Raw genomic sequence first — 15038 nt, 5'->3', positions numbered from 1 at the left:
CTAAGACTTGCATATTGAGCATTAACTACAGAGATATCTTATAGCTAAACACTCAATTTTCCTCCAGTTACCTTGCCAGGATTTGAGTTCCTCTTCCTTCTGTGCATCTTATTTTTGTTTTTATTACTGTAGCACCCAGAAGTTCCAGAGGATCAGGGTCTCCTTGTGCTGGCAGTAGATGGTGCAAAGAGTTAAAGACAGTGCTAACAAATCATTGCAAAGATTGCAGCTGCCTGGTTTCTTTGGGAATTAGTAGCTACAATTTCAGGACAACTAGAACTTTAAACTATAATGCTGACTGTTGAAAGCCCTCACTTGCATTAAGAAGCTGCACATGCTGTCATTTCATGCAATATGATTCTACAAATGCATCCTCATTAGGAGAACTTTATTGCTTGTGTGCATGTAGCGATAATGGTTTTGTGATTTTTTTTTTTTTAATGTTAGTAGGTTGGAAACACTATTTCATATTGCATTAGTGAAATTAAAATAATGTGTGCCTTTATGAAGTTAATGAAGTAAAATACACAGTGCCCCCTAATCTAGACTACAGCACATTTTATCAGTTTACAGAACATTCATTTTCTCAAGGCAAAGGCAAACTTAATGCTGTGTAGCATTACCTGTTCTCCTTGTAGTAGTAAAATCATGCATAATTTTAAACTTTTTGACTAGCAGGAAAAACATTTTATTTAAAGTTTATTTTTCAAATACACAGTCACTGCACAAACATCACTAATGTATCAGTTCCATTCAGGTTCTACTGGGTTCTATATTTCACTGTGTTTAAATATACAGTAGGAGCAGGTTTCTTGATATTCTGGAGTCATTGTAGTGATCAAAACATTTGGGAGGAGCTTTTTGTACCCTTGTACTCATTTCTGAACCTTTTATTCCTCTGTATCTTTAATTTTCCCGGTTGCTTAAGGTATTATGTAGCATCGAATTAAAGCAGGGCTCTCCAAATGGTGGCCCATGTGCCACATGTGACTCCTAAAGGGTTAGTATAATGGCCTGCAGGCTCCCAGCACAACTGCTGCTCCCTCTCTTTCACTGTTGCACCTGCCACAGCAGCTGGGTTATTCAGTCTCCCCCTTCCTTCCTCCAGCTTTTACATCATGCCTCCACTCATAGGAGGGGGACTGGGTTGCGTGTTCTGTGAGAGAGAGAGAGGGGCAGGAGTCAGGCTGTTCACACTGCAGATGTGCATGTAGCTGGGAGGGGAGGAGAGGGCTCCATTTGCAGTGGGGAGTTGAGCTGCCTGTCCTGCAGGGTAAGGAGAGGTGGGCTGTCTCCTTGGCATGCACAGTTGGAAGGAGAGAGGGGTCAGGCTGTGTGTGAGGATGAGGGGGGCATGCTATACTGCCTGTGTGGCAGTATAGAGCTGGTGAGAAGGCCGCCTGTACAGTGATCAGCCCTCTCTCTGGTCCCTGCCTCATGCAGCCTCCAGGACTACAGCCCATGTGGAGTGTGGCCCTCATGCTCAGAATTTGGACAGCCCTGACTTAATGAATACTTCCTTCAGGAACTGGCAAAATTGCCCTGTGAAAGCAAAATATATAGATGCTATAGAACTTCCTCCACTTTAGGGTGAGGTGATGTCCAGCATTCAACACATGCTACAACTAAATTTTAATTTTGAAGTTAGGTTTCACATTTTGCCTCCTTTTGTGCCATTACCAAGAATTAGACCACAGTTTCAAACACAGTTCAGTCCTGTAAATGGTCCAGGGAGCTAAGAGAGTTGTTAGCTATGGGTGTTTTGATTTGAAGCAAACGATACACTTTAGACTGAAGGAACAGGGATCCATATTGCACATACTACTTTGTAATATGCTGTGCTCTGGGATTTTTCTTTACTTTGGCTTAAATGTTTGACAAGCTTTCTGCAGTTCTGCTGCTTGCTGTATTTTTGAGCACTGCTATGCCTTCTGACTCGATAGCAAAACTTTTCAAGTGTGAACTCCACAGGGAAATGAAACATAACCACATTTGTTTTCTTTCTGCAGGGATGAATTGTAAAAGCTACATCATCTTGACCCAAACATAGTGTTACAGTGGACTGCTCATCTCCAGTTCTAAAAGCTTTTTGAAAACCAACAGCATTGCAGCTTGTTTTGGACTTTGTTATACTGTTATCAGCATGGAAAAGCGTGGTGTTTTGTTTTATTTTATTCTTTTAGAGGCTCAAGGCAAATCTGGGAAAGAAATGGTAGAAAGTTTAAATAAATGCAGGCAAGGTTTGGTTTTTTCTTAACATGCCTTTATTTTGCTTTCATATGTTCAAAGAAATGGATTTCTGCAAAAATGCAGCCAGAGACCCACAATTTGCAAACTCCTGTGTTTGATGGGGGGCGCTTGAACACTTACTTCATCTCTGTGTTCCTTGGTAAAACAGCTTCTGTGCACCTTATGACACTACATAAACAATATCAAGTTTTCTGTGTTCAGATGTCTGCTAGATGCTACTAAAAATGAACTTCCTTTTTAAAGCTTTTGGTGTGGTGTCATAGACTAGCATGTAGTAGATACAATCAGCTGCTTTATTACCTTTAAAACCAGGCATTTGTATATATTAAACTTCAAGACATCAGAGATTACAGCTCTTATAAAAACTGCTGTTCAGGTGGGACATAACTAACATAGCTTTTGCCTTCCTCCTAGAATAATTAACGGAAACTTGAAGCCCAGTATTGCTTTGTAGCTCACTGCTGGTGGGATGTATTTGAATTTAATATAACAAATGCTGCGTAAGCTATGTCCTAATCACTGAACAGTTTATGCAGTGCTGCTTTGCCAAATAAAGTTCAAAGCAAAAAAAGGGTTTTTGTGTGCTTTTTGTGTGGAAGAACAGGATCGGTGTGTATGTTAAATATAATTGTGTGAGGTGCAGATCTCTCTACTCCAGTAAAATTAACATCCATATTGGTTAATTTGACACAAAAATCTCTGCTGTATTAATTTTCTTATTTTTTCCACTGACAGGCAATCATGGAAAAATTCTGGGTTCATTTTAGAAAGTGAACTGAACCTTTGAGCAGTAATTCATAGATTCTGAAGAACTGATGTTGGGGAGAAGCATCAACCAAATACACATATAGCTGTAAACATAACAAACATCCATTTAAAAGAGTTGGGAAGTTGTAAGCCTTCTTCCACCCCAAACTTTGTGGTCTGTTTCTTTCTGATATTGTTAATGTTTGGAAACCCCAAAATAGTGTAAGAACTGTATAGCTCTTGGACTGCTAAAGGGAAGTGTGGTGCTCTTTCAATTTCTGGTCACTAGAGCCTGAATGGTAAAATTCCTGTGTACTACTGCGCTCCTTGCTCTTTTAATTGTGAGTAGAGCTAATAGCCAGAAAAAAAATTTCTGCAAAAGTGGTTCAGAGTGATCCTTGTTCCTTCATCCTGCTTTTGATAGAACAGCAATATTTTGTGATAGAATTAAGCAGTGAAAGCATGAAGGGAATAATTAAAGGTCTCTGTGAAAGGAGAATGTCTGAATGACCTTTATGTGAAGGTCAATTCCATCCTTCTCCAATGTCCAGTGTATTTACTTAAAATGTATAACCTCATTTATTTAGACATTTGTGAGGTTAATATGCCTCCTTATAATCTAATTGAAGCCTGGGAGCACATATACAAAGGTTAATCTTATAAAAGAGATTAATATTTCATATTAAGGAGTTGCTCAATTTTCGTGTTTATCCTAGAAAATCTACTTGCATCCGACATGTCAGATTTATATGAACTCACAAACAACTGTGAATCTAGTTCTTAGTGTTAAAGTGAAATATCTTAAATGATGCATGCTAATGTTAAGCCTTTTGATCACTGTATCATTCTTCTTGAGTTCAGCTTTATTTCCATCTTTTCACTAATCGGTTACATGAAGAATAAGAACTCAAATGCATCCAAATTCTTGTCTCTAGACACTAAAGTGTGACAAATTAGCCTAAGTTGGAAGAGGTGATAGACCTGACAACATGGTGGATATTTTCTTTGTAGAAGAAATGCATTTCAGGAGCTGTAAGACTTCTGGGACCAAGGCATTGGGGTTGTTATGCCTGTTCCACAGGAGGGCTCAATGCTGATCCTGCTGCTCATATAGTAGGATCTTTCATCTGAACTTGGGGTAGCACTGAGAATCTAAAAGTAAGACCCCTCTGCAACGCAGCAATGCTTTTGGAGTTAAAGATTTGTTGGGAGGAAGAGGAGAAGAGTTGAAATGCAGAGGGTTTGAAGAGTGTGAATAAATGCTGTGTGAACTATCTGAAATGCTACTTTGCCAAATAAAACAAAGTGAGGAACCTGTATGAGTTTTCTTTTTCTTTCTCTTTAAAAAAAAAAAATTGGATAGTTTTTTATCAAGCTGAAAACATCCTCCATGTCATATTAAACAGTCATCTATGCATCACATGGATCTTAGCTCATTGAATGAGCTGAAATATAAATTTGCCACTAAAATTCATGAATGGCTTGTATCCTGGTAGATGAGGGGTGATGCTCAAATGTATCCAAATTCTTGCCTTGAGACAAAATAACAGCCTAAGTTGGAGGAGGGGATAGACCTGACAACATGGTGGAAATTTTTTTTAGAGCAAGGGACTGGCTGGGTGAGACTTCACGTACAAAGACTTTGGGCAAGAGACAAGAAGGAAGTGTACTTTTGTAGCAGAGGTGTCCTGTTTAATGTTGAGCTAACCTAACTCTGGACTGGCTTACTTGAGAGAGAGGATGAGGAGATAGAAAGAAGTAGGAGAGGAAATATGGAGTCCTGCCTGAACCTGCACAATTCCAGTTTCATGCCCCTTGAAGAGTTAAAACTGCTGACCTAAAGCATGCCCAGCTAGGCTCTGATGCATTAGTTGTAGTTCCAGAGGTAAGTAGTTGGACCGCAAGCTCTCAAGTGTTAAAGAGGCTCATGTTAGATCAGCAGCCAAGTTTATCCCAGAGTCCAACCAGAGATGATTTCTAGACTCACCTCAAAGTCAGGAGGTTTAAAGCCCAAGTGAAATGGGCTCTAGACCCACCAGTCTGGGAGTGCTCAGCCAATAGGAGAGTTATCAGTGCACCATGTTTGTGTCAGAGTGCATTGGACTGTAACAGGCCACAAAACTTTGTTGTGGGATTCAATCAAATAACAGCATGAGAGCTTAAGTTTCTAGAGGCTGAGGAAGGAACCGTGAACTAGGAACATCATTGTTGCCTGAAATGTGGAAGGGAAGGACCCCTTTAAATTTAAAACTTAAAACAAAAAAAGCTATTAGCTATGGCTGTCAAAGCCATCAGCACAGGGTCAAGCTCTTTTTAACACAACAGACAGCAATTAAGGAAACAGGCTGCCTACTAGAATGGCTGTTCCATGGATATTACACTGCACCATGTACACAGGATGTGGCTTCCTTGTACATAAGCATGCTTGTGGCTTATATTTCACGCAAATAATGCCAGGGTTGCAGTCCCAGCTTAATTTTGGCACGAAGAGGGAGCAAGTGTGATAAACCAAAGGCTTGTTAGATATGTACAGGTTCAGAATGAAAAGCATAGAACTGGGAATGAGGGAAAATACAGAATAGAAATGCTGATTTCAGTAGCCAGGGAAATGGGGTCTGAGACGGGCCTTTAGAAGTGAAGTTAATGTGATGGGCAATAAATGGAGTCCAGAATGGGGATTAGCTTGCTAACAGCCAGGCTAGGGACCGAAGTTACACAAACTGGCTTAAGTGATCAGAAACTGGTTTAAACCTGTAACAACAGAAGTTCAGTGCACATAAACTGCTTTTAAAAAGGGCCCAAATCAGTTTAAGATAGATCTGGTTGGGTGTAGTATCAGACTGAATTGATTGGGTCCAACTGTTTTATGGAACTTCTGTCCCAGATCCCTTCCTGGTTCTAGTTAACTCTCAGTTCCCGAGCATCCTAGGATGCTTTACAGCTCTGGCCTATACTGTCTGTTTCAGTGGAGCAGGGACTGCTTCACCCTTTGCTCCTTAGCCTGTGCCTATCAGCCTATAGGTACTGGGGAGGCAAGGGAACAGACCCCCCTCCCCCCAGTCAGGGTCTATACCAAGGGCAGACAAAATATGGCCTGCCAGATGCTTTCATTCGGCCCACGGTGCCCACCAGCTAATTATACCCTATCCAGCCTTTCCGCCCACGAGGTTGGGGGTGAGGCACACATATATACAGCACCCCCCCACATACCCTATTGCCCCCTGCTCCCAACCTTGTGGGTGGAAGGGCCTGGCCTGCCCAGTGCACAGCTTCTGGGCAGGCGGCTGCTGCCACTGCTGCACCCACTGCGGGGCTGCTCAGCTCCCCAGCATCCCGCTTGCTCCAGACAGGAAGTCGGGAATTTGTGGGGGTGGGGAGCTGCAGTAGCTGGGAGCGCAGAGCATGGGGCTGGGGCTGGCAGCAGCATGCAACCCGGACTTGGGGTGGCAGCAGCGGTGCAGAGCTCAGGTGGGCAGGGTGTGGGTGTGAGGGAGGGTGGAAGGGATGTGGGGACCCTCCCCAATGGCGTGCAGCTCTCGCAGGCGGTGGCAGCAGCAGCAGGCAGGGGCGCTCGTGCCCGGCGCAGGAACTAGCACCTGGCAGTGTTTGGCTCCGGCCAGCGCTGCATATTGTGGTGTGGATTGCAGCTCAGGCTGCCTCTAGTACCAGGGCTCCCTGCTGCGCAGGTGCAGCTTCCGCACGCGCACGCCACCAGGGGGAAGCTCCACATGCTGGAGGCGGCTGCCTTTGCTGCTCCTGCCATGCAGGTCCTGGGACTACTCCAAGCGTAGGGGAGTCCCAGCCCGTTTCCCTGCAGAGTCCCGGGACCTGCACAGCAGGGAGCAATGAAGGCAGCTGGCTCCAGTGCATGGAGCTTCCCTCTGGTGGCAGGCAGGTGTGGAAGCTGCGCATGCGTGGCAAGGAGCCCTGGCGAGAGGCAGCACGGTTAGGCTGTGCTCCTCGCCACGATGTGCAGCGCTGGCTGGAGCGGCGTGTCGCCAGGCGCCGGTGCCACGGCTGGGCACGGGCACGGGCACGGGCACGGGCACCCGGAGTGCCCATGCCTGCGGGGCTGTGTGCCGTGAGGGGACGGGGGGAGGGGTCTCCACAAGTACCCACCCCAACGTACCCTATTGTCCCGACGTACTCTACTGCCACATACACAGGTACACCCGCTGGCAACCCTCTGCACCACACCCCACCATACACACACCCACGCCTACACCCTACCATGCACACATACATCCCCCACCCCGCCATACGCCCCCCCACAACAGGGTGGGCCAGCACCCGGCAGGGCTTCCTCAACCCCCTTGTGGGGGTACAGCAGGGGGTTGGGCACTTGTCCGGGGGAGCCAGTCAGGGACATCGGCTGGGAGACCTGTCTAGTGCCCCCTATCTACTAGCCTGCGTCACTGCTTTCCCAATTGAAAACTGAATGTCGGTTTAGTTGCTTATTGGTGCAACCTGTGCAGCTTAGAGGAAGCTGCCTAGATTGAATCGATTCTGCCTTGAGCTTTTTGACTGCCTGTACTTAGCTCCAATGCCTACAGTAAGCCGGTATCTTGCTCTAGCCTTTGTCTAATTAATTCATGCCTCTGCCAGTTTCTGACACCCACAGCTGATCACCCGAAGTGCAGATGCTTTCAAGAAGTGCACAAAAGTTTATCACATGTCCCAGTACTTAGTCCTGACCTTTTGGAGCTTTACTGTGCTCAGGTTAATGCGTGACACAGATGTGGCCTCAGTTTCCTTTTTTTTTTCTCCTTGTTAGAAATGAAAAAAATATCAGGCTCTGTTTTTCTCCTGAAGCATCGAGGGAATGTCGGCACTGGCTAGAATGAGGCATTGCATAGGCATGTGTTGCAAATTCTTTTCCTAACCGCCTCTTCACCAAAAGCACCAGCACGTCATTCTTGACTTGCAGGGCTGCCTACCCTACTAGTTAACTGTTCCCCCTTCAGCAGAAACTCACAAAGGTGCTAATGTGATGGGAGAACAGGTCAAAATAATTAAATGCTTTCATCTGTGGTCTGCTCTGTGAAAGGCTAGCGTGGGTTGGGCTCTCAGGCCCTTGGCAGCATCCTGCATGAGAAGTTTAATGCAAAAGATGGGATTTTAGCTTCTAAGCCATAAAGCCAATGGATATTTTTGTTTCCAGGGAATGCAACTCCTGAAGTTTAACTCTCAGGAGAAGCATTAGGAAAACTTTGCTCTCAAATAAAACATCCCTGCAGATTTAAAATAAATAATGGTGGGAACTTTAAGGTTAACATGATACACATTTGAACAATTTAACCATGCAGATTTTTAACAAAAGAAACATCTCCAGTCTGACAAGATGATGTCATTGTAGGTAAGTTTTGAATACTGACCTGGTTCATTCTCTACCTGAATGAACACCTTGTGATAAAGTCTAGATTACACTGAGCATCTATACACGTGCTCTGGGGTGAAGGTGGAGGGGAGCTTTAAGCAGAGCCATCTAAGTGTCATATTGAATGAAATAGTTTGAATGTTTGTAAAGGTTGCCCATTAGCCAGTTTCAGGAAGAAGATAAGATTTATCCTTATCTAAGTCATTGTTTTTGGACTACGTGCAAGAGGTCCTGACTTTGCTTAAAGTCTTAATTTAAATTTTATCTTTAGAAGTCTTTTACAAAGAGAGCAAATATCCTGAGTTCTGAGAGATCAAACCCTAAGGCCTTCTAACAAGATTGGTAAGAAAAGGGCATTTGCAGTGATTTGGAAGTTTCCCAAAGGTAATTTCAAAAGAATCTGTGGAGTAAGATCCGAGCCCAAATTTGGGGGTAATGACAGGTTGAGTAGGAGGAGCCCATAGACGGCAGCTCGCTCAATAAAAACTGTAACTTACTGTCCCAATTTGGAGGTGACTTCACTTGCAGAACAACGAAGGAAGAATCGCAAGTGTAGGCCGGATCAGATTGATCACCTGAACCACCCTCTCCGTGAACACGAATCTCTTAGTTCACGCTGAAGCTGCAGAGCACCCAAAAGGGACTGAAGGAAGGGGACTTAGTCCTATCACTGCTGAGCCCAGCTTATTGAATTGCATTGCTGAGGCCAGCCCATTGAACCGTACTACTGAGGCCAACCCATTAAATTGTACTACTGAGGCATGAAACCATATTTTGGTATTTGGCTTCTCGGAATTCTAGGATTGTAAGTATATTATGAAAATAATAGTATTGATTCAAATTTAACTTTTAGTTGTAATTGTAGTTGTTTTTGTAACACTAATTCTTATAGCATTGTTTGGGAAGGAAGTGCATTCGGAGCATTGTTTCTGATATATGTAATTATTGTGTTCTTAATGTTTGTGGTGTTTCTTAAAGCTAAGCAGTGTTATAAACGTAGCAAAGAACTTTAAAATAAAATTGTGTTGTATGAATTAAGTGTGTAATCATTGTGAAATTGTGCAATCAGCTAACAACTCCCCCAGCCAGTGCATCAAAATGAATCAGTAAATTGTGTGGGATTTTCTCTATTCCATAACCCACTAGAGACACTAAGAGCCTCTCTAATTAAAGTGCCTGCAGCATCACGTGTATCCAGTGTCCCATGCTTCAAAATGGTGGTGGGGGCACCTGAAGTAAAGCTTATTTGACAAGCTTTAATTAAAGCACCCCTGCCACCATTTTGAAGCACAGGGATGCTTAATAGACATAACACAGGCAACTGGAGCATGTTAATTAGCACACTAGTTAATGGTTAGTGTGTTAGTTAATTAGCACATATTAGTTAATGGGCATCTGCTCTGATGCATACTAATTAGCACACATCGGAGCAGACTTAATTGACAGAGTCTGCTCTGGTGTGCTAATTACCATGCATCAGAGCAGATGTCCATCTTCTATCTCCTGCTAATTTTCTTCATATGTTTACACAGGGATTATTTTATCATGTGGATTAGCATATACTATTATCTGGAGGAGGAAAAATGTCAAGGAGGTATAAGCGATTTAGTCCAGTTCTATTTTCAAATTAGGGCAGGTGGGGGAAAGGGAAGAGAGAGCGACAAAGTGGATGGGCTTTGTTTGGCCTCTTAAGTCACTTAGGGAGCATCTACATGAGACATGTTAATACACATTAGCCTAATGTAATGCGCATCATGGGCATTTGTCTACACATGCTCTCCCTTAATGCACATTAAAAATGGCAAAATTAGGCTCATTGCGCCTAAATTTGATACCTACAAATGCAGGTATCACATTTAGGCGTGATTAGTAGAGCGCATTAACGCATGTGTAGACGTGAGTGGGCTCTAACTTTAGTGCTGGGTCTGCCAGGCACTAGGAGCACATGGCAGAGCTGCAGGGACTTGGCACTAACTTGAGTGCACTAACTTTAGTGCCCAATCTCTTTATGTGTATTTAGTTTAATGCACATTAAATTTAGTCGCACTTAAATGTACGTGTAGATGCACCCTTAGAGTAAAATTTTAAAAAAATCTTAGTTTCTAAGCACATTAACTTATTTCTTACATGAATAAGAGAATTAGTTTATAATTCTTGAAAGTCCTCTTTCCTAGTTGCTATCAACTACTGTTACCCAGTTTATCAGCAACTTTTATAGATTTCATAGACATTAGGGGCTGGAAGGGACCTCATGAGATCATCAGGTCCAGCCCTCGGATCCTGCGCCATAGGCAGGAAGTCAGCTTTTCACCTTCTCTGTGTCAATTCAGTCTTTACAACAAAATCAATCCCACTATTTAAAATCTTGTGGTTCAATACTGGTTACCACTTTCCTTTCTGTTGACTTCTATTTGTTCTTTCCTATTTCTCACTCATTTAAGTAAACTGCTGCCTCTTACCTTTCAGGTTCAGTCTTCCATGTACAACTTTAGTGTGTTAGATATAATTGGCTCCCCTGTGCATTGAGAACTTGGTGAGATTTCAAATAAATAGAGGATTTTAACCCAAACAAAACTAATTCCTTCCTCTGACATTTTAACAGCTGAAGACAGCTTCCCCGATTCCTTTAAGCATTGAACTGTTCCTTTGCTACCTCTCAATTTCCAAGGATGTTTTAAATGCATCTTTTTGTTCCCTTGCACTCCTGCCAATGATCTCTAGTCTGACAGGCATACTTCTGTGCACCATGAATACTAAAAATCTAATAAATTGAAGTAATATACTCAAATGGCTTGGCTAATCCAGCGGTACACTGGCTTTCCCACCAGCATGAGCATTACTGCAGAACGACTGCCAGCATCAGCATTTCCACTTATATTATTTAAGCCTGTTTTTCTTTTTCTCACAATTTAATAGATTTCTCTCAATAAGAGCTTCAGGCATGAGCTCTCCTCACGTATCCTCAAGTGTAAAGGAGAACTGTGAACAGGAGTGCAGTTGCATAGGCACATAATGGTGTAAGGAAGGAGGAAAAGCTCACATCAAATGCTGCTGCAGTTTGGAAATGCACAGAGACCTGGTGAAGGACAAGGAGAGGGGGGTTGGAGAGCAAAGCTGTCAGCGCAAACCCCTTGGCGAGTAAAGCTGGGGGTTTGAATGTGATGCAGGAGTTAGGAGCCTGCATTCCCCTCAGGTTTCAAGGTTTAAGTGCCTCAAACATGGCCTATTTAATACTAGTTCTTTTAAATTGTGCACTGTGCTCAAACAGAGATCATTGTGAAGCAGAGAAGAGCAGTCAGCAGGAGTCATGGTTCCTGTCAAATTACAAATGCAAGCTTGGCAACCCTTTTGTCTCCCTCACTGACTTATTTGGGGTGGGGGGGGGGGGTATAGATAGTCTCTTCTGAACAAATTTTCATTCCAGAAGTCCTCCTGGCCTTGTACACAAGTCTCTCTCCTCACCCCTGGTCAAGTAGAGCCTTTCTAATTCTCTTCACACTGCTAATTTATTTAATGCTCCCTCTAAATTGCGTGTTTGGACCTGAAGTTTGTTAGCTTCCTTTGAACCATTCCTACTGATTCCTCTTAGCTCCCTTTTCACAGAAGCATAAAGCCCCGATTCTTGATGACCAAGAAAGCAGCTAACCTGGACCTCAGCAATGCATAACTGTGAATTCTGCTGAGGCTTATTAAAAGGCTTTTTTTTCACACCTTTGAGTCACCCCCTAGTTTTGACCTGAAACATTTGTGCTTTATCTAGGATTTAGAAGGATAGTAGAACATTGCACTGAGCTCTTTCAGGCTTTGTTTTTTTAAATGTTTTGGAACTGCCTGTGCTATAATTTTGCATTGATTTGGGTGCTGTAGGCTGATCTGCAGCTTAATATCCATTGGAAAGCTGTGCAGGAAAGCCAGTCTCTCTGAGTGAAAAGTGATTACCTAATTCCATCTAACATACAGATCAGTCCTGTGCTTGCTTAAAACTGCAGGCTGTCAAAGACCGCTGTTACGTGATGGCACAAGCTGTATCATGTGTAGGAATAAAAAGAATGTAACAGGTCTGAAACAGTTCAAAATGTAAATGTTCATCTGGCTGAAAAATATAAAGGAATGCAGAGTATTTTTAAATATGTTTTTATAAAACTTTCCTGAAGTCCGGCATTTTTCTTCTTTTATGGAATGAAGGGGAATACCCCAACATGGCCTCAGAGCAACCAATATTTTCTCATTTCCATCTATGAACCATTAGGCAATACAAATGGGTATACTATTTATATTCCCAAGTGCTCTGAGTTACCTGCTTTATAAAATACTTTTTATGGGCACAAAACAAAACAAAACATATTTCAGCTACCATTTCTGGTCTCTGCATTTTTTTCAAAGCGCTTGGCAACCCATGATGATTGCTGTCTGTGACATAGAAAACAATTATTTTTTTGCTGTAATGAAAATGTTTGCTAGAGACTTGGAGAAACAACCTCTGGAATCTGGTCCTGTTCATGCTAAAATGTAACTCAGCGTTTAAAATCAAGAGGGAAGATATTAAATTGAGAAGCTGCAAACAGTGGAGCAGTTGCTTGGCTTTTTTTTCTGTCTGAGATGCTGACTTATCTATTATAGGATCATAGGAAAGTAAAGCTGGAAGAAACCTAAGGCGGTCATCTAGTCCAGCTTCCTGCTCTAGGCAGGATCATTCCTGACTAAACTATCCCAGCCAAGTGTCTGTCCAACCTGCTCTTGAAACTTTCCAAGGATGGAGATTCCATGATCTCTCTAGGTAGCTTGTTCCAATGCTTAACTACCCTCACAGTCAGGAAGTTTCTCTTAATCTCCAACCCAAATTTCCTCTGCTGCAACTTGAGACTATAGGACATTTATACATGTGCTCCAGGAGGCAGAGGGTACTTTACTTAAAGTGGTTCCAATAGCCACTTGAATTAAAGCATCCAGAGTGTCACGTGTATCAGCATCCCTGTGCTGAAAAATGGTGGTGGGGGCGCTTTAGCTAAAGCTTTTCAAACGAACTTTAGTTAAAGCACCACACTGCCATTTTTCAACGCAGGGACACTGATACATATGATGCTGGAGTCTGCTGGACTGTGGTAATTATCACACTCAAGAAGACTCAATAAATTGAGCCTGCTCTGATGCACTGTAATTACAGTGCATTGGAGCAGCCTTGATGCATGTGTGTAGGCACCCATAGCTCCTAGTCCTGTCCCCTGTGGCCATAGTTTATTCATTATGGTACAAATGTTGAAGATTTAAATTCTATTAAATTCTATTAAACGTTCACAATGCCAAGAACATTTCATTTGTCATTTTCCATCCAGCTAACACGATGAAGTTCAGCGCTGATAAACATAACGTGCTGCACCTTGGGAAGAATAAACAAGATGGGTGACAACTGGCTGGATGGGAGCACTACAGAGAAGGATTTAGGAGTTTTGGTGCATCACAGACTCAATATGATTCTGTAGTGCAGGGGCAGGCAAAATACAGCCCGTGGGCCAGATTCGGCCCACCAGGTCATTCCATCCGGCCCAGGTGACCCCTAAAAAATTTAGAAAATATTTATCTGCTCCTGGCTGCTTGTCAAAGATGACAGAGCCAGGGGCAGTGGGACCTAGAGGGAGCCCCACCCTGCCCACCCCCAGCTATTTTCCTGCTTCCTACCCCTACCCTGCTCCAGCACCATGTGGTTCCCAGCTGCATGGCAGGACCGGGGAGTATGGGGCCCCGTTAGTATGGGAGGGTGTGTGCAGGCAGGGGCAGAGAGCGTGTGTGTTTGGCAGGGACAGTGTGTGTGTGGGTGTGTGTGTAGGTAGGGGCAGTGTGTCTGTGCGCAGGAAGGGGCAGAGTGTGTGTGTGTGTTTGTAGGGCAAGTCCCACATGCACACCTCCCCATACACATGCACCCACACCCCCCTCCCACTGCCATAGATGCAGACCCCCACACCTACACCCCCTCACACACCCCAGCCACCATCCCTCCCACACAGTCCCCACTCAAACCTCATATACACCCACACCCCACATATACACATACACACACACACACGCTCCCTCATCCCACATACCTATACCCACCCCCCACAACATACAAGCGTAAGATTTCATTTTAAGCTATTGTGCAATCACCTCTATGTACACTATACAAATACATGTAAACCAGGGCAAAAATATTTTTGAAATGAAATTAATGAATGTTTTAGATGTTCATTTTTTAGAATATAATTTGGTATTTTTCTGGTTCCATGATGGCAAAACCCCTTGCTGAAAGGAGTACTTCCGGGGGCAAGGGGAGGGACTTCTGGTGGCAAAGGTCAGGGGTTAGTGGACGGGACTTCTGGTCCCAAGATAGCTACCAGGAGGTGGGGCACCTGTCAAGGAGCAGGGCTACCTGTGCAGCCCTTGACAGCTTGCTAAAACTCGGTAAGCTGCCTTCCACCTGAAATAGTTGCCCGCCCCTGCTGTAGCATGATGCAGTGCACAAAAGGCAAATATGTTTTTGGGTTACATCAATAGGAGTATTACAGGGGCAGGCAATTATCTTGGCTGCAGAGATGCTTCACGAATTTTGGTGAGATGTTGAGGGCCACAAGGATAGCCTCGCCCCTTGACAGGTGCCCTATCCCGATTGCCATCTTGGTACTGGAAGTCC

The 15038-nt window shown here is 43.7% G+C and overlaps 1 protein-coding gene across 1 annotated transcript in view; it reads left to right on the top strand.

Annotated features, from left to right (window-relative positions):
- PCMT1 (protein-L-isoaspartate (D-aspartate) O-methyltransferase) overlaps positions 1 to 4314 on the top strand; it is a 49363-nt gene extending 45049 nt beyond the window's left edge. Inside the window, exon 8 of the mRNA XM_006031763.2 lies at positions 2010 to 4314. Coding sequence (XP_006031825.2) covers positions 2010 to 2022 — 13 coding nt within the window. The 3' untranslated portion in view covers positions 2023 to 4314. The remainder of the gene's footprint in view (positions 1 to 2009) is intronic.
- Positions 4315 to 15038: the final 10724 nt, after the last annotated feature.

The sequence above is a fragment of the Alligator sinensis genome, unplaced genomic scaffold (genome assembly GCF_000455745.1).
Source record: "Alligator sinensis unplaced genomic scaffold, ASM45574v1 scaffold608_2, whole genome shotgun sequence".
NCBI lineage: Eukaryota > Metazoa > Chordata > Crocodylia > Alligatoridae > Alligator > Alligator sinensis.
Note: the sequence above shows the minus strand (reverse complement) of the source record. Positions and strands in the feature narration are given on the sequence as shown.